At 27.2% G+C, this 26,138-nt stretch overlaps 1 protein-coding gene across 4 annotated transcripts in view; it reads right to left on the reverse strand.

Moving 5' to 3' along the window:
* Nucleotides 1-26,138, reverse strand: part of LOC107437447 (mitogen-activated protein kinase kinase kinase kinase 5) — a 71,196-nt gene that overhangs the window by 10,555 nt on the left and 34,503 nt on the right. For 3 of the 4 annotated variants that reach the window (XM_021147607.3, XM_043045440.2, XM_043045438.2), the window contains 11 exons: nt 23,653-23,729; nt 21,045-21,083; nt 16,929-16,982; nt 13,088-13,133; nt 10,416-10,554; nt 9,301-9,497; nt 8,817-8,858; nt 8,646-8,730; nt 8,447-8,526; nt 6,326-6,386; nt 6,130-6,235 (listed from right to left, as the gene is read on the reverse strand). In XM_021147607.3, the coding sequence (XP_021003266.1) occupies nt 6,130-6,235; nt 6,326-6,386; nt 8,447-8,526; nt 8,646-8,730; nt 8,817-8,858; nt 9,301-9,497; nt 10,416-10,554; nt 13,088-13,133; nt 16,929-16,982; nt 21,045-21,083; nt 23,653-23,729 (926 nt within the window). The remainder of the gene's footprint in view (nt 1-6,129; nt 6,236-6,325; nt 6,387-8,446; nt 8,527-8,645; nt 8,731-8,816; nt 8,859-9,300; nt 9,498-10,415; nt 10,555-13,087; nt 13,134-16,928; nt 16,983-21,044; nt 21,084-23,652; nt 23,730-26,138) is intronic. The other variant, XM_071187852.1, reaches the window with a different exon arrangement.

Raw genomic sequence — 26,138 nt, forward strand, 5'->3', positions numbered from 1 at the left:
TCTACAAAAAAAAAATGATAGAATGTCTTTATTTCATCAATCAAAGAATGGAAAAATTATAAATGCACATGTTAATAAAAGGGTGAAGAAGTAGAAAATTTATAGATATTACAGATAGTTTTTTCTTTTCTTATTATAATCAGAAGTTCATTATTGTCTTCCTTTAAGTTACATAATTTCACGAAGATACGCCACGTCATTTATCATTTAAAACATTACATTTTGGTATGTGCGCCCTATCTACGGCTTATCCAGAGAGGGTATTTTTTACTACTTGCGATCGAAAATTCTATTTTGTTGAATTGATTCCCCAAATTTCAATATAACTCTTCATCTTTTAATCTCTTACAGCGATCTATATTTATACTTTACAATCAACAGGGCTTCAAGTGGCAAAAAATTGGTATTGGAGCAACAAAAAAGCAATTTTGGAGCAGCAAAACAAAGATTTGGAGCATAGTTAATAAATAGAATTAAAACAAGAATTTAATAAAAAGAATTTTTAATTTTGTTCATTAATGACATATCTTATTTTTTACACTTTGTTGGAAGGTCCCTGCATTAACAAATTAAGTTTCTTTTTGGTACCTTCCAATGCTGTTAAATATTCTGCTATCCTCGACTTAGCCTCAGATAAGAGGATCTGTCCGCTTTCTATAATCAATATGTCTATTATTTTACCCATCTTTAATATTTTGTTCAGCTGCGGCTAAGAGATCCTGAGAAGCCTTCAATTTTTTTTACAAATCAATTTCAGTAGCTTTCAATCTGCTTTCCTCAGTCTCAGTGTTTTTCGCTTTTTGCTTTCTTTTTTCTCAACCTCTAATCGAGCAGAATAATTTTTAAATGCTACACGAACCACTTTAATCATATCTTTGTCAACTTTAAAGTTATTTAAACCCCTATTTTATTGATATATCTAGTAACAAAGTGATCATCTAGTAACAAAGATGCCTCTCCAGGCTATATAATGGATGGGGTTACTGTTGCCAGATATCTTATTGACTTAATAGAAGCTTCTTCCATTCTCATTACAGGATGCAACACTTTAAGAAGGTACAGTAATCTATTTTTAAGAGGCAATACTTTTAATAAATTTTTTGCGCATGCCAAGTAAAAAGACCTGGCACCTAAATACATAATTTTTTTTCTGAAGAAGATAAGGATGTCATCGCCTTTGGTATCTAGTCCAACATCTATTAAATTCTAATTTTGCCAAATTTCTGCATTTTCTACATCCAATGATTTTAAGTCCTTTCCTGACAAACATGAAAAGCAGAACTCTTCAAGAAACGCCCTAACAATGCTTTAACTAGGAACACCATTTCATCACACAGCAAGTGAATCAATGGTGTTTCAGTTTTTAAAAGACCTAAAAATTTATTTAATATTGCCGAAATATTTCTTTAAAAAAAAGAGCTTTTGTCAAAAGAAATTTAAATAAATTCAATACTGAATGGCTCATACTATTTTTTAAATTAATAATTGCTTTATTTAATTCTGTAAAAGGTAATTCAAAACTGTAATTAATTTTACTATTATTTAAGGTTATCGAGTGTAATTTTCTTAAAATTTAAATAAATGTTATTTGTAATAGTACATTCAACAAAACATTAACAAGATTAATATTGATCATACCAAATTTATAAAAATATGTAAAGAATTAAGCAAATTAAGCAAACTTTAATAAATTTATATTACAAATGTAAATTAGTGAATGGCCCCTAATAATTTTTTATTGAATTTTAATTCAAATTGGTTACTTATAAAGTATTTCATTAATGAAATGATTAAAAAAAATTTAATAATTTTTAAATGCAAATACAATGAGTATTGAAGCTAAAAAAAGTTTGTCAGAAGTAAATTATTATATTGTCTCTACACTCATAATATTTAACAAATCTGTGACAATTAAAATTTTTTACATCAATTGTTTTAAATCAAATCATTAAAAGATGAATTGAAGTACTTTTGAATGAAAAATCTTAAAAACATAAAATTTTTTGCTGCATTTAAAATATTGAAACCCCCTCTCTTCATACTTATTTAAAATCTTGCCTCTAAATATTATTAAGTAATTTCCTAAAACAAAATAAGAGCACCGAAAATTTTGAAGGTAATAATACAATAATAAAATACAATAAGTAAAAAAAAATATTAGTAAAAAAAAGTAATAAAGTAAAATAATTGTTTAAAAACAATATGCAATTAGTGGATGGTCCCTCAGATAAAAAATTTACTGTATGAAACTCAATTAATTCTTATCTTTATTAAATGAAATAAATAAAAGGGAGATGGAAAGTTTGAGGTTATGAAGCTTTGTGATTCTTGACTGTTCTGAGGATCAACATGAAAATATGTACTTAGTGGATGGTCCCCTAGTTAATTCAAAGATCATGGTACTAATCTATAAATAGAATAGCGCAAGAAGGCTATTAGCTTGCCATTGACGAAGATGATGGCACTTCAATAACGATGAAATCAACAAGAGAAAAAAAAATTTCTTATGCTATTGAAATTTGGCAATGTTTAGTTGGTCCCCGAAAATTTTTTGGCGCAGACTCGGCGCAAATTTAACATAAAATGCCGCTTCTGCTCAGTAATGCGCAAATATACCGATTTTGCGCAAAAAGGCGCAATGTGCGCAGCACTTGAAGCCCTGAATCAATTATAATTTAAAGAATTAACAATGCAGGTGAAAAACAGTGAGCAAGAATGTAACAATAACCTAGTAGTCGCTCTCAGTTTCCACCAAAGAAGTCGTTGACGAATTCCCCGCCCGCAATCACCCCGTGAATAGTCTCTTACAAAAATCGACGCAAGTACAATTATCCCTTTCCCTTTCTTCTGCTGCAAGTATGAAGAAAAAAAAGTGAAAGAAAAATATGCAAGTCATTCTCTAAAATGAATGTGTAGTGAAATGCTTAAAAGTTCTATCTTGAAGGTCAAGCTTATCCCCACTTTCACTTCTGGAAGGTCAACTTCATTATTTTTACTCGTATTATTTGTTATTCATATTTATTATTCCACTTCATTATTTTTACTCATATCTGAGACTCGGAAATTTATGATTTTGAAATTTAGAGATGTTTGAGTAAAATGATGCAACATGATGAAAACATGGAAAGAACTGGAGTATGTGAACTGCTTCATTTATTCTGTATTTTTTTATTTTAAAAATGTTTAGCTGTTTAATCATTTGATATATTTATAAATGGGATATTATAAATTAATTATAAAAGAAATAATGCATTCTCGATGCTTTAGTTTTGTGCAAAACGAGATTATTTGTTTATTTTTCTTATCTTACTCTTAAAAATTATTTCAAAGGTTTAAAGCTGTTTATCATTTGGTAGGTAAAACTTTTAGAAATTTAAAATTAGTAAAAAGAAACAGCATGCGTTCGTGATAGTTTTGTGTAATACATTTTTGCGCAAAACAAAATTTTTTTAGTTAATAATTATTAATACTTTTTTGAAACGAGATTATTTGTTTATTTTTCTTATCTTACTCTTAAAAATTATTTTAAAGGTTTAAAGCTGTTAATCATTTGGTAGGTAAAACTTTTAGAAATTTAAAATTAGTAAAAAGAAACAGCATGCGTTGGTGATAGTTTTGTGTAATACATTTTTGCGCAAAACAAGATTTTTTTAGTTAATAATTATTAATACTTTTTTGAATTATTGTAAGGATTTTTAGCTGTTTTATCATTTGATTTAATAATACTTAGGTATTTCAAATCAAATTACGATAAAGCAACATGATGCTATCAAAACTGTTCTATTTGGTACAATTTAACACCTGGTAAGATTTTCATCAATTTATTGTATTTTGATAACTTATTTTAGTTATATTTAGGTTATTAATCACTTGGTTTACACAAAATTTAAAGTATTTTATTTTGGTATTTATTAACGTAATGCCTTTGTGATCATGTTGCATTTGAATTGCCCTCAATTGTATATGGTACAATTTTGTGTACATTTGAAAAGTTGTGATGAAAAGTTGTGATTTCTGGTTTTTAGTAAGATTGCATATAGTAATTTATCGTATGTTTGATAATTATTTCATGATTTTTAAATGCTTCATCATTTACTTGTATATAACTTGTTATTTGAAGCAGATGTGCTAAATCCGCGATCGATCACACTATAAAGTCTAGGCGGCATATCTGATAGTGTGGCTTTTATGATGAAAAACTTTTCCTTTTCAGTCAAATTTAATGGGTGTGCCATATTTCCCAGGGCAGCATATATCCACAAAATTACGGTAAGAAAAATTAAAACATCTTCTGAAGTTCAAATTTATTTTATTATACGAAGAATTTTGTAATTTCTAAAAATTTAGAAAGTTTTAAAATTCAGTTTAATTTTTTAGTTTACCCAGCATTTTGTTATCAATGAAGTTTACTATTATGCTTCTAAAGTTCATTTATTTTAAAAAGTAAAACAAAATTGAAATTAAGAATATTTTTGCTTTATTTTTTTTACTGTTACAGATTTTTTTTTAACAAATAATCTCATTCAATATTTTTTGTAATTTATTATGTTGACTTATAAGTTAATAAAAGTAAAAATAAATTTAATTCTGTAAAAAAATAATTGATCAAATGAAATCATTTTAATTTGAATAAAGTAGTTGAAACAGTTTTTTAATTTTCACAACCAATTTCAACAAACTGTTCTAATTTCTACAACCAGGATTTTAATTATCTTTATATAATAGCTTTTCTAATAAAGAAATGGTAACTAAAACTTTTATAGTGAAATAATCTTCATATTTTATAGATTAATGCATGTCAGTAATTTTATTCAAGCATCTATTTTTCTTTGTATTTCTTTATGAGAACACTATTGTTTCAGAATACTTGTTGTTCAAAAATTATACTTGAGCTTTCTAATGTTACTTATTCATTTTCCTATTCTTTCAGATATAACTAGCAACTTTCCAGTTCTCATTGATAATTGTTTTATCCTTCCCTTAGCAAAGAGCAAATAAAAATGATTAAATCAGCATTAATTATGAGTGCATATGAAAAAGAAAATTGTGTCTCGTATCATTTTTCAAAATAATAAGCTGATTTTAAAATTTTAATACAACTGATATGGAAATTTTGGTTTTAATTCTATATCAAATTACTACTAAATCAATTGCATTTCTATTATTCTTTTCCACTGATAAAATATTTACTTGCTATGTTAAATTTTACAAAAACAAATTTATAATATTATAAACTGAGACCCATATACAGTTAAAAAGGACCAAGAAATTGTGGTGATGATTTGGGTGATGCATAGTGGAATATTAAATTGAAAAATGTGTTGGGTAGTTACCAAAAATAGGGCAGCCAGTTAAAAGTGGCTATGAATTGAATTTTAAAATATTTAACAACTATAGTCTAATCCCAATTCATTGCCATCACAAACACATTCAGCAGAAATATAAGTATAAAGTTTGGCTAGAAATAAGAATCAAAAAAATTTAGTTTATTTTAAGAAAATTTTAATGTTGATTATTATTATTATTAAACGCTATCACTACATGAAGTTGACCATATTGCAGAACATGAGGCAGACTGAAACTCATAAAAAACTACACAAATTGGTTTTGATACAGCAGTGCATCCAGGAAAAATATATCTAAAATATGCAGTAAAATATAAATAAAAGAGACTGTAACAAGCAAGTTGTAGCAACACTGCAAAATTTAGAAGACCTGGCTTCTAACGGCCATTATCCAGGCACTTTCCAAAATCTAGCATAATTACTGATACCAATACTGCTTGTATTTTAAGTACATAAGAAAACTTTATACTGTTCATTGGTTTGAAATAATGTATTGAAAAATAAGACAGAGTAAAGTATAAAGCAACTAATTAAATGTAATAAAACCAATTCTTAGAAAAAATTAAAAAATGGTAGTGTAACTTTTTCATATCTAGCTTGTTTTCAAGCAGAGTAAAATAATTGTGGATATTGCAACTCATGAAAAGTTATAACAAACAAATTGAACTGTTTCCTCTTGACAAGTTAGAGATGAAAAGGTTTTAAAACCATTTTTTTTTCTTTTACAGGAAATTAACAGCCCTGATTAAATAAAAAATAAAATCTATAAGATATACTAAGTTACCTGGGGACAAATCTTTCAGGTATTTTGTTCATTGATAAAGAAAACCTGTGAGTTTGTTTGCTATGTAGGGCTAACAGATCATGACGATACAAGTGGGACGTTTTGCCTACAAAATTAAAAAAATTCAATTAGCATACTTTAGAGAAGAAGCTGAAATTAACACATAAGAATATAATGAAAATCTGTATAGTGTTACCTGACAAAGTCATTAAAACATCTTTAACTATAAACATCCATGTTGTTCTCCTAGGATACAACTGAAATAAACATTTATATTGCAAGTATTAATAATTTTAAATTTAACTTAGATATAAGCTCCAGGAAAGGAACATACACTTTAAAAGACAAAATAGTTCTAGAAAGTTTAAATGGGATTTAAATTAAAATCATAAAAGTAAATTAATAGGAAAAGCATCAACACTTTTTTTGTGTTTAAAAGGTACTTAATCAGTTTTAAAGGCGGTAACAATATAAAATCATCAAACTATCATTGATATCAATGATGCCTAATTGTGGTAATAGGCACTGTGGAAATAGATAACTAATATAGGTATTGTAGAAATATGTCTTTTATGGCTCTCTGGATAAGTACTATTAAAACATCTGTTTTTATCAGACATTCATTTAATAAAACATTTTAACTACTATTGTAATCATTTTTACAATCAACTTTTAAAACTGACAGTTTTAATCTCGACCAATATACATCAAATATCAAATTATTTATTTTATAGAGTTATTTTTATAACTAAGTCCCCTACTGAAGAACTTATTTTAGTTAGTAGCTATTTTGATACCTGAAATTCTATATTTGTTCGATATTTCTGTTTATCCTGTAAGATTCAGGTGCGCAGTAAATATTTTTATGACTTTATTAAATGCAACCTAGCCATACTGATTAATACTGTTTTTTAAAATGCTACTTATTATCATACTGATGTGTTAATAGAAGAAAAAAGAAACCTTAAATGAGACATTATTACAAAAGAAAATAAGTTTATTAGCTGTTTCGAAAGTTCCTTATTTATTGAACTCTCGTACCACTTGCAGGTACTTAGCTCTTACTAGAAATTAAACTTAAGTTTGCACTAAAAACTAATATGAAGATTTAATATTCTGCTAAATTTTGATAATTGGTAAAAACATAATGTTTTTTTTTAAAGAGGATCATTAATGCAAAAATTATTTTTAAAAAAAAATAATGAATTCATCCCTAAATCTACCATTTAGAAAATTCTTCATTAGAAAATTATTGAACGTTAAATGGTATTTGATAAAAATAATTTAAAATCAACTGTACAAAGATATTTATTGAATATTTTGAAACAAAGAATCTCCATCATGCAAGGTTTGTTTTAGTACTGCCACTTTTAAATATAGTAAATGTAGGAACGGCCTCTCAATTTATCCATATAAGATTTCATGCTTAACAAATTAAATTAATAAAGTTTTTCTTTTGAGAAAATTACTCAAGAGTTCTAAAAATTCTGATAAACATTTCAGGAAGAATAAAGAATATGCTTCAATCACTTTAGTATATTTTGTTTATCCTTAGTTAAACATTAATTTTTTGTTACCTTTGTGTTAATTAAATCAAATTCTAAGATGTAAAGGTTAAATGTTATACAACACATTTGTTTAATATTTTTAGAGAACTGAGAGTTTCAAATGAAAATCAGAAGTCATTGTTCAAATCTTACAATTGTGTAAAATAAAAAATTCTTGAAAAAAAAAATTAATACAGAAATTTGTTCTGTTTCTTAAATTAATTTTGTCCATATATAAAACCCCATCAAATGATTTATCAGACTTTTTATATATATGCTTAAAATAAATATATATAATGGTGGTAAATATCATATGAAATCAAATTTTGATTCTCAGCAATTTTGCTATTACTTTAAAATATAAAACTAAAATCTTCCATAAAAGTGAAAGAGTCTGGAGCAACATAATATAAATAAAATAAATAAGTCACTGAGTTTTAAAAACCACACAACTGAGAGTATAGGAACTTAATCTTACTTCTAAATGACATGTTACTTTTGGGTATTTCACTGGGGATGTACAAATCAAGAAAGAAAAAAATTTAACCTTAAAAGGTATGTTTCCTTTTATCTTCCTTGTCTATGTTTCAATCTATTTGATCTTAATTTCAGCTTATTATACAATGCATAAATTTATAAGTAGTGCATAAAAACAGTGTAACTTTTATAATGACAATTATATAAAACTAAAAACTTAAATAAAATAACAATTTTTTTAACATTGCAGATAATATATTTTTTATTGACAATGAACAAAAGATCTCACTAACCTGATCCATGCAAGCATCATGAAGTTCATTCACATTTAAAGTATAAATGCCTTCTTCACATCCAAATAAAATATGCTGATCTGATTAAAAATATAGGTAATAAATGTATTTGCAGCAATACAAAATGGAATCAATAGTACAAAATAATTTATTTCCTCTAGCAGCAGAAAACTTAAAGTAGCAAAAAGAAAATATATACCTCTTGTTTCTGGGTGTATCCAAGTTGCAGTACAATGAATTCTTAAAGGACATTCATTGAACACTTTAGAAAAACAGGCACCCATCTAATAATAATAAAAGAATGATTCAAAACAATTACAGTATAATTTTCACACTGAATATACTGATAAGAAGTAAGCCTTCAACTTACATGAACTTTTGGAGTAGGAGGTAGTCCATTGCTTACAGGTTTCTAAGAAAAGTACATAACACAGAAATTTATTTTAAAATTATATTAAAGTAAAATTGAATAAAAGCTGTATTTTGAATAAGTAAAATACATTTAAGCCCAATATATTTTATATGTATGGTGTATAGGAAAGTATGCATGCCATACAGAATTGTAATAAATTTTAAATAAAACATATTTTTTACCCCAATACTTAAATGTCACACCCCACATCTCTGCATTCATAAAATAAAAGCTAATAGCATACTGAAATTTAAAAAGAGAAGACTAAAAAATTAGTTAAAAATCTGCTAAAAGTATAAATCCTTCACTTCATTAAAAAAAAATAAAGCATAAATCAAAGAGAAAATTAAGACTTTCTTATTTATATATTCTAGACCTGATAGCAATAAAATGTCTGGGAGTTAAGATATCTATTACAATCTTAATTTCATAGCTTACTTACAGGTGACACAGTTTTTTTCTTATTTCTTCGGCGAGGAGGAGCTTGTGGTGGCAGCTTTTCTTTTTGGCTGTTTTCCTTGTCATCATCTTCACTAAGAGTATTATTATTCTGAGATTTTGACAACAATCTTGGACTACTTGTTGGAGTTATTGAACAATTTTGTTGCAAAGATGATATGGAATTTTGAGGTTCTTGTTCTGTTAAAAAAATGTATTAAAAAAAATGTACGAAATCAATAAGGTCCAACAATTTAAAAAAATTCTTTATTTCTCTATAAATATAAGAAGTCATGTCCAAGGCATGAAATTGCAAAATAAATATTATAAAATTGACAATATTCTATTCCATGTAAGAATAATGATAGGCATTTTTAATGAAGGTAAAATTAATAGAAAATAATTGAAAGAATATTTATAAAAAGTTTGAAGTAAAACTTAACTTATTTTCAGAATTAATATTAAGAACTAGATGGTTACAAAATTTCCCCATCTAACAACGTTTTTCTTTGGAAAAACATAGCAATCAGGTTCAATACAGTTCAGAGTTAGTTAAATTGCTAAAATTATTAAATTAACTCTCCAACTTTGTTAATGAGAGCAATTCAATATTATAAACTGAAATGAAAACTAATTCTTGCTAACCACCATCTGCAAATAGCAGGTTCTCTTAAAATATTACACTTTAAATATGTACAATGAAACTGATAACTCAAATTCACATAGGGTGTCAAAAATGCAATGTATTAACAAAATCTGAACTAGTAGAAATTTAAACTACTAATTTTTTTAATGAAAACAGGTCAAATATTCTTAAAAGATAATGACAGGAATCATTGGAGGGATAATTAGGGTCATTAGGATTAACAGTAGGATTCATTTCGATCTAAAACAATGAAATAACAGAAACTACATAAAATATTTGAATTTTTATAAATAATCACTTTGAACAAAGTCAATCTAGATTTCCTTTCCACTATTATTAAAACAAATAATTAACTCATGCAAATAAGTATATATTTTAAAAACTTTAACTCATACCATTTCAAATTAAAAAACTATTCCAAAAAACCATGAGAACTAAATAAACTGTTCTTAGAATTTTGATAGAAGTTTTACCTTGAGAAAACTGATTAGATAATTCATCCATGAATCTGGACAGTCTGTTCCGAGGTTTTTCTTCGGAATTGTCTGAGTATAAAAATTTTCCTCTATTTCTATAGAGATGGTCAGAAACAGATCGTGCTCCAGAATCAATCTAAAATTATTTTTGATTTCATTAAAAAAAATTCACAGGTTTATCAGCAAGAAATTAAAGACAAAAGAATTAAATAGAGAGAAAAGAAACTAAATTGATCAAATTCTGAAAATAAACATGTTTTATAATTTAATAGACATTTTCAATTAAATATGTACTAAAAATGTTATTTACAATGATGTCATAAAAAATTTTAACCTTACATTAAAAGTAAAACTTTTTATACACTTGCTACAAAAAATTTAATGATTGTAATCTTAGAAGCAGAATTAATGTAACATGGAACAGATTATGCACAGATTAGTTTTTACCTTGTAGCCAAAAATAAGTTAATACAAATTACTTATCATGGGCTCTACAGATCAATTTTAGAGTTTTTCCTTGGTGTTGAAGATAAATACAAAGGTTTCTGCTATTGGGATTATAATTATTTAATTTTTATGCCATCAGTATTTACATACTTATAAATATCATTCATAAATATCTTATAATACAGGGTTGTTACAATTGAAGTTATCAAATTTAGACCTATGTAAAGTTCATTCTAGTCTAGATGTCAATAAAAGCTTGGTATGTATGAAATTGGAAAAATAAGAAATAAGCAGAACAAATTGTTCATTCATATTTTGACCACCAGGTGAAAAGTGGGCATGCATAAAGAACAAAAACACAATATTTAATTTAATCACAGTGTATATTCAATATGCATTCCATTTGCATCAAGCACATCTTCAAAAGGCATAGCAGGCAATCTTTGAGTTGTCTGACGGTGATTCTTTTTAGTCATAGAGAAACAAGAAATGAAATGACAATTGCAGACAACAAAGTTGTTGTAAGGATGAGGCAAATAGAACATCACTAGGACCCTTATGAGTTTCTGCAGCAGAGTCATCAAAAACAGAATTTATTTTTAATATTAAAAATTTGGGAGCTTTTATTTCATCTTTCAATTACATTAGATGATAGGCATAGTTAGTGTAGGTAGCTGTCTCCACATTTCTAAAGGCCCTACAGAAGAAACTTATTCAAAGAAATTGAAATATTTGAACATTTGTTGGTGATTAATTTAAAGGGACCGCCGACCAGGTGGCCGAGTGGTTAGCGTGCCTGACTGAGGAGCAGATGGTTGAGGATTCGAATCCCGCTCAAGGCATGGATGTTTCTTTCTCTCGGTGTTCTTTGTCCTTTCTCCTATGTGAGAATGTGACCCGCCTATGGTTGTGTGACGTGGGCGACGCTGCTCCACCGCCGTGGCTTCCTCACAGGTGTCCACTGGGTAACAAGAAGAGAGTAGCAGTTCTGGCACTCCTGGCCAATGGGACAATACATCCCAAGTGCCCGCCATTAAAAAAATAATAATAATTTAAAGGTACCTGTCAAAGCATTTCTGATATCTCAGAGCATGTGTGATATCATGCTTGCTTACAATCATGCTTGCTTACAATTTAGACACAGTCAGCATGCTTGCTCCAAATACGACTTTCAACAAATCTCACAATTTTTGTCACAGAGATTAAAGTCAAGATAACAAAGGCTATCACTTACTAATCATAAAACTTATTAAAACCACCAGACCCTTTCTTAAAGCTAGAAGTTCACCCAATTACTGCTGTTTAAAAAAACATATTTATAGATAACTAACTAGTAACACTAATTCTTTCTTACCTAGCTGCATAGTGCAGGATAATTTAACATCAATGAATACCATTTTTTTTAAACATTTGTGAAACAGTAGCTTTTTATAAAAAAAATAAAAATCTAGTGGTGAAACTTTGAACTATTTCTATTGCAAATTTCTGTTTTCTTTGTCCCATACATGTTTTATATTCTGATTTTCAACACTTCATTATTTCAAAATAAATTGAAGAGAAGTTAAGTTTACTAGGATAAAAAAATTTAAATATATTTAATGACATACATAGATTATTTTAACTATTTGCAATAATAATTATATATATTTTGCAATAATAACTATGTAAATATATATAATATAGTTTATAAAAATATAAATATAGTTAATAAAAAAATATGCATTTTTACAGAATAATTAGATAATTTTAGTCTGTGTATTTAGCTTGTAGAATTAGTTTGTGCCTGTTTTAAAATTGTTTGTTGCCATATTTTCTGTTGAATTATTTTCTTTCCTTGCAATTTTCACACACTCATAATGGCATCACGTGCAAAAATGCTGACAGCTAGAAAACATTGGGAAGGAATGCTGGATCATGTCATGCCTAAAAACTATAAAGTTAAAAAACCTTTTCTGTGCTAAGACATAATATTGTGAGTATATAGAGTCCTTAAATAAATCTTTCGAAAAAAAATTCTTACATTTCTGCAAATGAAAATTTATGTAGTCAAGATTTTTTTGCAGAATGATCCAAATGTGTAATTCGGTATAAAAAGGTTATTGAACACTCATATTGAAATATCTTCTAAAAAAGAAAATGACTGCATGTTTCGCAAAAATATAACGTAAAATTTTTAAAAAAAAATAAGATTTGATGAGTTTATAGTTGAAATAGATACTTACTCCACTTGAGAAATCTTGATTATTTACATCTATAGGAAGTGTGGCTCTGAAATATAAATACATTAATTTAAATGTCATAAAAAAAAATTTAATAATTTTTTTCTAAAATTTACATTCTAGTATTTTTACTTTTTAAAGATAATCAAAATTTTTGTCATAAGTTTTAAATGTGCATAAGCATGTAAGAACAAATATTCCAATTGTAATTATTTTAATAACTAAATCTCACTTAAACTAATTGTCAAAGTTAATTAATATAAAAGAAAATATAACAAGCAATGCATAAGTGAAAATTTAATTAAAAACCTATAAGAAATTTAGAAAAAATAATGTACTTTAAAAATGTTGTTTTCAATATTCAAATTATAAGTAGAAACAGAAAGAAGGGCAAAAGATAAGCTTTCTGAAGAACTGAATTTCTTTTTGTTAAATATTGGGCATCTAGAATGTAAGTTTTGTGACAGAGAAGGCTTATGGGAAACAAAGATACTTTTCTTCTTAATAATGAAATATCATAAAATTCATTTGATTTAAGCATTGTTTTTGAAACCTAAATTAAAAATAGAAATAATGATAATAAATTGAATTTAACACAGTACAAAACTATTAATTGTAGTTAATTGTAATTGTTAATCACAGTACACATGATAGCTTAACATGCAGAAGAATAGTAAACTTAAATATATAATTCAATCTAAGGTACTACAATTAAAGGTTGATACACTGTGAAAAATATTGTTCCTCTGCGCTGATGTCTAAATTGTGAACTGTTCTAAGCATACCAGACCAGACACTTTCTACTTATTAATCATAGTTTAATATTGTGAGTCTTAAAGTTCACGAAAGCTCCAGTTAGTACCACAAATTGTATTGCCATATTTGTTTGAGATTATATCGTGTTCATCTTCAACAAAGTTAAATTGTTTCTCATGTTATTCATTTCAATTTATTTGGAACAACCATGACCAAATCCCCTTAAAATAGGAATAAGTGGAGGCAAAGTAAAGAATCACAGGTGAACCCTAAATATGGGCAATTTTACACAGTGTTTGTTTTTCTGTGAACCCTATTTCAACGACAAAATATTCCTTCGTATGTACGAGAACAATACTAAAAATCGTCATTTAAAATTTTAAAACTATTCTTTAAACACTGCTCAAACAATTATTTGTTTCAAAATATTTAAAAATCAAATGCAGACACATCAAATATTTGGTATTACAGGAGATAATGGTTATTAGAATTCTAGCCAAGCATTAGCATTTTCATGCACGAAATTCAACCATCTAATCCTCCGAGTCTCCTTCTTTGAATCCAAGTAAACAGCTAATGAGTGCAGAAGAATAAAATGGCAATCCCTTTCCCTTTGAGAAGGCTCATAGAGAAAGTACATGCCTTTGATGAACCATTTTGGCTTATTTAATGTTTTTTCTGGTGAGATTCAAAATAAATTTTTAAAATTTTTTTAGAAACTAAAAATATTATTATATTTGAAACTTTTCATGAAAAAATATTTTCTATCATTACTATATTTTCTACATTTTACTGTAGTAAAATATAATTGTTATTTCCCTTAGTAGTAACTTAGTAAATCTGTACAGGTTTGTGTCCCTGCTAAAGCAATTAAAAATGGTCATTAAAGCTTAAAAACTATAAAAGTACTTCTTACTCCAAAACTTATTCGCTTGTTTAAAATTATTTTTTAAAAGGGATTTTTTTATCTTTGTATTATTTAAAAAGTGAGTCATATTATTTAAAAAGTGAGTCATTTTTAGACTGCCTTGAAAAGGACCTACAAATTTTAAAGATAATAAACTGGAGAACCTTGGCTAAGGGAAGAATGTCTTGGCATAGGCTTGTTGAGAAGGCCAAGGAGAAGAAGATTATTTAAAAAGTAAAATATCAAACTCAATATTATCCTATTAGTTTGACTAAATTAATAGATTTCTAAATTTTGTATAAATGTGCTCGTAATGAAAATAGCAGAATTTTATCAGTTGGCTATTTATCTTAAGCAGCTCAAAATGCACATTTTTTAAGATAGACATAGCTTAAGATATGTGTTCAAAAAATGAACATATCTAAAAATGTGTGCTTAAGAAAAGAGACATAGATTGAAATGCCTGGACACTGCTTAAACTACTAGTTTAAGAAAATAAGCTCAATGCAAAATGTGCCTTTATTATAACAATAAATATAATGGAGCAAGGTCTCAAAATGTGGTATTAGGGTGGCTGATTATACAACAAATGTTACTTTTCAAACGATCTCATTGAGTTACGAAATAAGAGTAAATTAATAACTTTTTTCAAAATAAAACTATTTTTTCAAAACTTATTTATGACTAAAACCATAAAAGATTGCTACCAAAAAATCAAAACATCTTCAGGATCTGAAAAACACCATACTTTAGTGTCCTAGATTTCATGGAACCCTTGCCAACTGATTAGACCTAAAAACAGGATTCTCATGAATCTTTGATATACACATCGAAATTTTATGTGTATACTTGACCGCTATTTCCTATTATTTTTTAAAGCAAATATATCTGGGTAAAGTATATTTGTTTTCAGATATCGAAATGCAAAAATTGTATTTTAATAAAAGTAAATTTCTATAAATATTAAAGTTAATCTACTCTTGCTGTTAAAAACTGAGAAGACTTGTAGGAACCCAGTAAGTCTGTTTTGGAAAAATAACATTAATATGTACAAAGTGATTTACGCATTACAAAATTGCTTGGATTTTTTAGTTAGTTCTCTTGAAAAAAAAAGCCATAACAATAATTAGAGAACATAATCAAATGCCATGCATATATTTTTATACTCGTTTTTTAAGCAAGAGTTGTGATTTTTCTATTTTTTTAAAAAATAATAATAGTTTAATTTATATCAGTTAAATCTAACAATCAACATTTTAATTATATTATAATATATCCCCTAACTTTTTGAAAGTCTATATTACCAGGTATTTCAAATTGAACAATTTTTAAAAATGAAGAATCTTTTTAAGTAAACATTTAAATTATTTTAAGTTTAAAACTGAAGGAAACTCTTAAAATTCAAAAATGGGTAGCTAAATATATAAAGTGGATATTTTGTTCGTTTTAAAATATGTTTATAGTGATCGTTTATAGAAAAACCCTTAAAAATTTATCCTTACTATATTGTGAGTAGTTTATTTAATTCTAAAAAGCAGAGAAAATTTATATTATATCCTTGTTTTAAAAAAGTGCTGGATAACTTATTGTATTTCTAATATTTGGTAAAATAACAGATGCCATGAGGAATTTGTTTTGACGTAACAAAATTGTATAGATTTTGTAAAATTTATCAGTTTTGGCTATAAGCAATTTTGAAATATTATAAGATGTCTCTCGATTGAACAATTAATTTTGATATAGAATTCAGCAATTACTATTTTAAAATATAGACTTTAATATCCACAGATTAGATTTGGGGATACAGTATATTTTAAAGCAATTTGAAATAAACAGTATCCCCAAATTTAAACTGTGGACAATAAATTATTCTTTCAAAATAATTGTTAGCTAACATTTTTAACAAAAGAATTTTCCAAAAGCATTCATTTTAATAACTTGTATAATTATTATTAATTCAGCAACAAACTAAAAATATTGTGATAGTCTTGTTTTTTGAGTAAAGTCCAATTCAAATCAATACAGCTGTGGAATTTCGCCAAGATTTATACTAAGACTTTTATCATTGACCCTGACCCTAAATAATTTAAATAAAGTTTATACAATAAAAATCATAATACAGTTTAAGGTGCTATTATAACCAATGATAACTATGATTTAAGTTTAGAGCAACATGCTTACTGCTCACAGTACTTGCAATCATCATCTAAATCAGCTAAACTTTCTGCATGTCCCCTGCAAGCAAGCACATTCCAAGTATTAAAAAATAAAAAACAAAAATGTGTTAATTGGTATGAAATTTATAAACCCTTTAATATAAATTGTTTAGATATGCTTAAGCTAAACATATATACTGAATTCCACAATATCATACCTAGTTTTTATCCGCTAAAATTATTTTAATTCGAAAACATAAAAGCAATGTGTTAATTACAAAAAATTACATTACACAAAATTAAAAAAAAAGCCAACAATGTCTAATGCTTTAGTTAGAATCTACAAGAATTAACCTAACAGCACAGTAAATTTTCACAAGCATGAAAAATTTTAAAATCTTCCCATGCAATCCAATACATTATTTATTATTATGTTATAAAAACAAATATATTATCTCATATTAGACATAAATTATGAGCATGCAAAAACTATAATTCTTCCTTTAAATGTAATAATGATAGAAAAAAATTAATGTTCAAGATTAAAACAATTTTTATTTTTCAACTTTAAAGTTTCTTAAATTGTAAAGAAAGGATAGTTTTTTGAAAATATTGATATAGTATTTATCAAAATAAAAATAATTTCGTTACAGACTTAACTGACAGGTTTTGTTGCAGATAGAAAAGATCTTAAGAATTTAAAGATTTAGAGTAACTTTTTTAAAAAATCTAGAAGGAGTTGTGTGAAGTTGAATGATTCATAATAATGCTTTTTTAGGAAAACTTCATGCAGAATATGTTTGTGAAATAAACACTACTTTTGTTAAATAAACTCTACCCCAAAAGTTTAAAAGTTAATGTGTTTTTATAACTTTTTTCAGGATACATTATTTGTTTTGTGATCTGATACTAGCCATGACCATGCAACGAAAACACGAGTCGGTGGTTGGCTAAGGTCAGTAAACAGGGTTCAGTATCATGGAGTAATTAATTTTTTTAGGACCAATTAAATATGCTCTAGTTAAACTTCATTAAAAAGAAGTCAAACTAAATAGATTCCCACAAAATGTGTAGTTAGGATTGCCTATGCATTTTGGAAAAAAGAGATTTTGATAAGAACTTTAAATAAGAGACTTATAATGAACTTTCATAGATATATCTAAACAATAATATCTGATTTTGAACTATGTATAAAAAAATTTATTTCTAACACTACTTTTATACTTAGCATTTAAATATAAATTGCTGTAATAAAGTCACGTCATATTCATTGTAGTACTGTATTCAAACAAATACATTATAGGAAAAGTGAGCGATAAAAAATATGCATAATATTTAATCTTAAGAACCTGACTGTCTGAACAACTGTGTAATCTAAAAATTCCTTTAAATCAATAATCATTAGTGTAAGATCTATGTTGTGTGTAACTAAAAAATATATTATCAGCACGAAGAGTAATTCAAATTAGGAAGCAAAACCGATTGCATAGCTGCCAACCTCTAGTTATAAAAATGTAGAAGATAGACAAAAAAAAAATGCAGAAGAAATGCCAAAAAAAGATTCGCAAATGCATACTAATTACTAAAAAATTTATAAAAAAAGCTGATTTTAATTATTTATTTATAAATCCACTATAATATGAGCATAAGAAAGTAATATACTCACCTTTTTTTAAAAACAAGAAAAGGAAAAACATTTTAAAAAAACCTTTGACCAGCTACTTGATTTTACAATATTCATTTATTAATTCTTGATTAAAGGAAAATATGTAATATTTTAACATTATATTAACATTAGTTTAATTGCAATATTATAGTATACACTATACATATAAACTTAATAGAAATTATGGAAAGAGAATAACATTATAAAAAATCATTTTTTCAAAGATGCTTTAGTAGCACTTTTTGCTTTTACTAAAAATTCTTTCGAAAAGTCTCTTTCAAAAGAAAGTCTATCTTCTTTAGACTTAATTATTAAAAGTTCTTCGAGAGTCTCATCAGACATTGATGAGCGAAATTGAGTCCTATTTTTTTTCACAACAGAAAACACCCTTTCGCATTCAGCGTTGGTGTGAGGTATAGTCAATATAGCTTTCAATACTTTTGAAATTTTTTTATATTTGGAGCAACCTTCTGCGTCATAGATATTAATTAAAGCTGCAACCTGTTGATCCATAGGATTAGAGGAAATGCTCAAGTGTTCAACTTGCAGGGAGTTGAATTCAATTTCTAGATTATCTAAAGCTTCATCTTCAGTTTCTCTTGTTAATAAAAAAGGAAACTTTTTAACAAAGTATCTTATACTGGCGAAAGACGTAAAAGAAATTTTGGCCAAATCTGCCACCTCAGCATTCTCCAATATCTCATCATTTAGAGGAAATCTCTTTACAATGTATTCACACAAAGCTACAAAAAACTACTTCCTGACTTCAGCACAAAATTCTTTTCTTTCTTCAATTGTTAAAGATTCCAATATACTTAATGTGGGATTGCCTACATGTAGATTGCCATCATTTTTTTGGACAGTAGGATCCTGAAAGGGGACTTTAATCGACTCAAACTTTTTTAAACAATTAGCATCAATAAAATAAAGAAATATTGTTTTCAATAGATTTGTAAGTATTTGCTTCAGATTATGTATTAGAGGTGAACTTGTTTGCAAAAGTGTATTTATTTTTTCAAGGTCCGCTGAGGCAAATAAGACAAAAGAGCAAAATGCCTTATTAATATTAGAAGATAAGAAATAAAATATTTTTTCTTCTCTTTTTACAAAATTATTTTTATTTGCTGCTTTACCTGTTTTCTTTTTTTTTTGGACTCTGGCAGTTGTTGAAAGTATTTTAATTTTTCTTTTATCTTAGAACTAAATTCCAGATAGCAAAAAAATATCAATTACTACCTGGTCAAGGGGAAAATTCATTGCAGAAATAGATTTCTGGAAAGCTAAATTAAGAAGATGACAAGGGCATCCAATAATAATCAATTCATTTTGCACATCTTTCAAAAACTTTTGTGCATTATTTCTGACATCCATCATTACAGGTGCATTACCAGCACCAAAGGAAACACATTTCTGAAAGGGAATGCCTAGAGTTCTCAACTTGTCCAATACACCATTCGCAATATTAACCCCAGTACAGCCATCTCTAATAATAGTAAATGCTAAAACACAACTTTGAATTTTTTGAATTAATTCATCAAAAAATGTTACCACTAATGGATGGAGTTTTGAGTCAGAGTCATTTGTCCCGTCAATTGCAATTGAAAAGGCAGCGTTTTTCAATTGATCCATAATTGATTTCTGCAGTTCATTGGCCATCTCATTTGCTATAGCAGAGCTCTTAGTTCTTCCACAATTATAATTCTTTGCTATATCAGAATCGGGAAACATCTTTTTGAAAAGTTTTCCAGCATGATCGGCTGCACTGATTGGTAAATTATGCTCTGCTAAAAATGCTGTGAAGAGGCATTCGTCTGTTTTATAACAGCTTCTTCATTAATGCTTGCTTGAAAAAAAGAAACTATCTTCTTTGTTGAACCAAAAAGTTCTTTGTTCTTCTGGTGTTTTGTCGATTTCACGTGCCTGACTATATCAGTTTTACCACAATGAGCGATGCTAAAGTCATTTTTACATATGTTGCAATGTACATCATGTACTCCAAAATTTGATCGAGAAATAAATGGGAATTCAAGAGAATAAGCCTCCTTAAAGGCTTGTTTATATTGTTTTCGTTCAGCCATAATAAATTAAAGGGATATTTGAATGATTATATAAATATCGTCATAAACCAATTGTTCCTTCGCTTTTACACAAGCCATTTTCTTTCAGTGTTTACTTTCGCGCCGGCAAACAGGAAGTCCTTCTTTAGGCTGCTACAAGAGGAGCAGCGATGTTGGACTTAAAGAAAAATATGAGCTATTGGGGAAACGGGAAAAATGCGGAAGATCTTATCTTCTGCGCATAAAAGCGGAAAAAATAGCTAAAATAAGTAAAAATATGGAATGCTTCTGCAAAATGCGGAAGGGTTGGCAGCTATGCGATTGCAAGTAAATGTTTTATAAGAAAAAAAAAAGCTTTTTTAAAAAATGTACAGTTAACCTCGCATTTTTGGAAATAAAAAAATTAAAAAAAGCATACCTAAGTAGAAGCTCTTCATCTACGATTTCCAATAAACTCCTATAAACAATAAATAACTTCACCAAAATCTAATATTTATAACAAATCAAAACAAAATAACCCATATATATAAAAAATCATCTTTTGGAACTTATAAAAAGAATATATTTCTATTTTATTGCAGCTGAAAATGACCCATTAAGGAACATTTAGATGCCAGAGATTAATTATAAAATATCTCAATTTACAGAAAATTTTTGTTTAGGGCATACAGTTGAGTCTTTGATTAATGATATTCTACTTTAGGATGATCTCAATTTAAATATGTCATTTTCTAGTCTTTGAACATATAAAAAATTTTATCTTAGGACAACATAGTCTGTTTAACAAGAAATTTGTTTTCACTACTTTTTAATTGTAAAAAACTGTCTCACAGCTTACTCAGCAAATATCCTCGGGTTAACATATTGTTGAGCTTTTACCACTGAACATCTTAAATATTTTTTTTTAAATGTAATTCTATTCTTGTATTTTTTTATTTTATGCATGCATATTAAACTGTTGCATTTTCAAGGTGTATTAGACTGTTCCAACTATAAAATCAGGCATGCTTTGTCTCACTTACTCTTCTATTTTTAAGGTGATTATAATTTAATTTTTGAAAACAGTTCTACAAGCATATGGAGAGAATATGAAGCTATTCAGTAAAATATAACATCAAAAAATTGAAGTCATTGTAAAATTTAACTGTTACTAATAATATACAGTTAATATCCTTAAATATATGTCAACTTCTCTTCTCTTTACCACAATCCTACCATTACAATGACCAATACACTCAAATGAACCATTCATTACAATATATCAAACAATACAATATATGACTCAATCATCACAATATATCTATTCATTACAACATATAAATCATTTTTTTAAATTCCAAGAAAATCACTTCAAAAACAGGGTGTTAAAAATTTTTTCCTTCTAAAATAAAATTTTTTCCATTGACAATGAGTAAAAGGGTAGCAAAACTCAGAAGAAAATAATTCAAACCACTGATTCTTTTAAAGTTTTAGCTAAATAAATTAGAAATATCTTCAATTCTCAAAGAAAGAAAGAGTGGAAGGACCATCTATTCTTAATCTATGGTCTATCTATTCTTAATCTATGGTCAAAAAGATAGTGAAATATAGAATACTTACATATTTTAGAAGTCTAGTGGATGCATTCATAACCTTTGTAAATTTCTTTTCGAAAGATTCAACTAACTCAATAAAAAAAAAAATTCTGAAAATTATATTCATTTCAGGGTTCGAAAAAACTCAGAAATTTTACCCGTCCCTGAGGACGGCTTGTCCAACAATGAACCTGTCCTTCTTTGAAACTAACCCGTAGCTTCTAAATAAATAAAAATATAATTTTCACTTATTTATTACAAACATTTATATACATTGCACATTGAATTAGTAGTTACTAGGATTACAAATACTAGGACTACATTATACAGCAATAAAAGAAATACTTGGTTACTAGCAGCAACCGAGTATTTCTTATATGAAATAATTTAAATGACAAAGGTCAAGTTATCTGGAATGTCAATTTATCCGAGGGTACTGCGTTTTTTAAATGAATCAAATATGTCGTTTGCCACTTCCACAATCAAGCCAATGATTTACAGAGGTTTCTGCACAGATATCTGAAAGGGGTTTTCTATTTAGATAGATGTTCATAACTGCGTTTAACGCTTCTTGTTTAAGACCAGTACGTAATGTGTTTTTTTTGTAAGTTCATTGCTGAAAAGCCCCTTTCAACCGCTGCAGTACTCCAAGACATAGAAAACATCTATTCCACCATGAACAGTTTGTTGCTGTATTTCTAGATTAGAGGGTCAGTTTAGAAGTGAGGCGCTACTCTTGTAAGATAACAAAAATTGAAAATGTATCACGAACATTAACGGGAAAATGGCTTTCCGTGCGGATGTCGGAATTTTGACCACCGAGAACGGGCGGTTTTTCGAGCTCTGATTCATTTTTCTTAAGTGTTGTAATAGGTGGTTTATTTCTAAATTAAAACACATAGTATTTACATTCTTCTGAATTTTGTTTTTGCTCAGACTTGCAGTTCGCTGGATGTATGTTCTGCTGTTCCTAATTGGTGTTAGGCTAAATGCTTAGAAAAGAAACTAAAAATTTTATAGGAAGTGGATTTGCAAGTTGCTAAAATATTTACAATCCCAAAAAGCACTTTGTTCACAGTAATAAAAAATCATGGTGTGATTCTAACAGTAGAAGAAAAAAAGTGATCCAATTTCATGTCTTTTCTTATGAAAGAAAATTTTAAAATTTAGATAAAATAGCACAGAAAGACTGACTTCTGTAAATGCAAAATATTAAAAATTGATATGTAAAAAAATCTAAATGTATTTTTAAAGGGCAGCATGTTTTTGTCAAAATAAGTCCAATATTAATGAGTAAATATTTGAAATAATTCAATATACTCACAAAACAGCAACCAAGCATTACAATGTTCATTGGCGCTTAGACAACGGAGATGGCTACATCAAGCAATGACTGTCAAACTATATATTTAAGTAATAATTAGTAAATACAATAATTAAAATGCAACTTACTTGCAAATTATATCTGAATCCAAGTTTTGCTCCATCCAAGCTGTAGGCAAATCAAAATCCGGTTCCACAACAAGATCCTAAAAATGTAAACATTTTATGGGAAATGCAGTAAGAAAATGTAACAATGAATATATAGTAAGAAATTATAAAACTTTCATTGATTTAACAGATGAAATTGAAAGTAATTTTATGTATTGAGGTTCTAGGCAGGTCGAGTGACTTAAATTTGCACTTGATTGAAAACTTATATTAAAAATCAATTCAAATCCAAAAGTCAAAGAAAAAAGCTCAACCCTCTAAACCTAAGATCTGAATATTTCCTTAGATCAGGAAAGGTTCAGGTTTTTTGTTGAAGGAATTAATTGACAGCAGGGTTGGCAAGGTTTAAGACAGAATGAATTAATCGGGTTTAAACCGTGCTGTCCAAAACCCCTTTATCCAAAACTATCTTAAACTGTCCAAAACCCTTTTACTCAAATTATGTCACAATTTTATCTGAACAATATTTAAGAGGTAAAATAAACATAGAACTAATAACATATTGATAGTTAAATATACTAGAGAATATTTGTTTTTAAAAGAATAATGTTTTATTAATATTGTTTGACTCTTCAATTTAAACANTGAATATGTACCCTATTAAAACTGATTATTACCCTGAAAAGAGCAAGAACTGGTAATTAAACTAATTAATTTCTAACTTGTTTCAGGAGGAGTAAATACTAATAATTAACACTATTTTTTAACAGTTATAAAAATATATTCATAATATAAGCTAGTTTCAAAGTCTATATCTTTTGACATGATTTCATATGAAGCTGGAGTTTTTTCTTAACTGATTTTTATCATCCTGTGATGCAGAAATTATAACATTTTTTTAAAAAAATAATGTGAAAAATAAAAGGTTAATTTTTGAACAAATTTAGTATTTTTTTTAAAGAAAATTTACTATTTTTTAATATATTTATCCGTATGCAAAAATATTATTTATCAGTATTAAAAACATATTTATATTTAGAGGATAAGGTATTCACTTTTGTTGATCAATGAATTGTGGAGCTTCAAAAATTATAAACTTTTTCCTATTATATTATGTAATTTTCTTTTAATAAGTTATAGTAAATTGTATAAAAAATATCAAATATTTATTGATACATGTAATTATTATGTGTACAATGGTTACACCTATAGAATTTTTACCTTTTACCAAAGTTCAAGGTTTTGGATACTTTAAGACAGTTTAGGACAGTTTTATCCAGTTTAGGACAGTTTTACCCAGTTTAAGACAGTAAAACCCAGTTTACTGTCCAAAACCAGTTTAGGACGTCCAAAACCCCAACTCTGATGGACAGAGAATTTCTTGCAACAAAAAACTTTTTCATACAATGGTGCCTAGGTATAAACTATTGTAAGGAAAGATTCTGTATTATGTTGCCTGTCATCATGATGTTTGAATATTTAATTAGATGCAGAAATTTTATTTAATTCAAGTACACCTTAAATTATCACCTGGACACTCATTAAAAAACCAAGTTTTTACAGTTTAACCAAAACATTAAGTCATAACTAATGGAGAATAACTCATAAGGATCAGTAAAGAAATTTTCAATTGTATATAAATATTTTTTTTAATATTTCTGGGAAATTAAGAAGTAAAACTAGTTCCAATCAAAAACTTATGCAGTAATTCTTCATATATAATTAATGAGCCCAATTAGGTGCCAAATTTAATATAGTTAGGTGGTTTTAAAACTATTTTTCCAAACTCGGATATAATTTAAGACACTTCTCAGAAACTTTATTTAGCTTCAGTATTTCAAAGAAGCAATTAAATACAATGACAACTAATCTTAAGGCTTATAGAAGTTATGAGAAGTAGTTTTATTTAAGTCAAAAATAACAATCAAAATAATTCATCCATCAAAAATAATAACATGAGAAAATACACTTAAAAATCTTACCCTGGCTTTCTAAATAAAATACTGAATTTGGTAGATAATATCTAGATTTAATGCATAAATCTAAAAAATCCACAAACAGAAATGTTGGAAATGAAAAAGATAAGTAAATTAATTTATATTAGAATTGTATAAAAAGTTTTATTATGAATATAAGTGGCCCCAAATGGTAAAAGTTTAAGAAGACCTGATCTAGAGTTTATTTATTATCTTGGACTTTAATCCATGCATTTCCATGAGTCTCTCTAAGAGCCTGCCTTTAAGAGCACTTGTTGAGATTACTGTAAGATCATGGATTTACATTGTTATACCCTTACTTATTTTACAAACAGTGGGTTTAGAAGGTTGGAATATAACGGCAAAACTATTTTTGTGCTCAACAGAAATTCTATTCGTTCTTAGAAACTTATTACTTAAAAGCAGCTAATATCTAGTTTTAATCTTTTTATTTGTATCAAAAAACTTGATTAATGAATAAATTAAATTTTTGAAGTGTTTTACAACTTTAAATTAATACACTCATTTTAA

This window comes from Parasteatoda tepidariorum, chromosome X1 (assembly GCF_043381705.1).
Source record: "Parasteatoda tepidariorum isolate YZ-2023 chromosome X1, CAS_Ptep_4.0, whole genome shotgun sequence".
Lineage (NCBI taxonomy): Eukaryota > Metazoa > Arthropoda > Arachnida > Araneae > Theridiidae > Parasteatoda > Parasteatoda tepidariorum.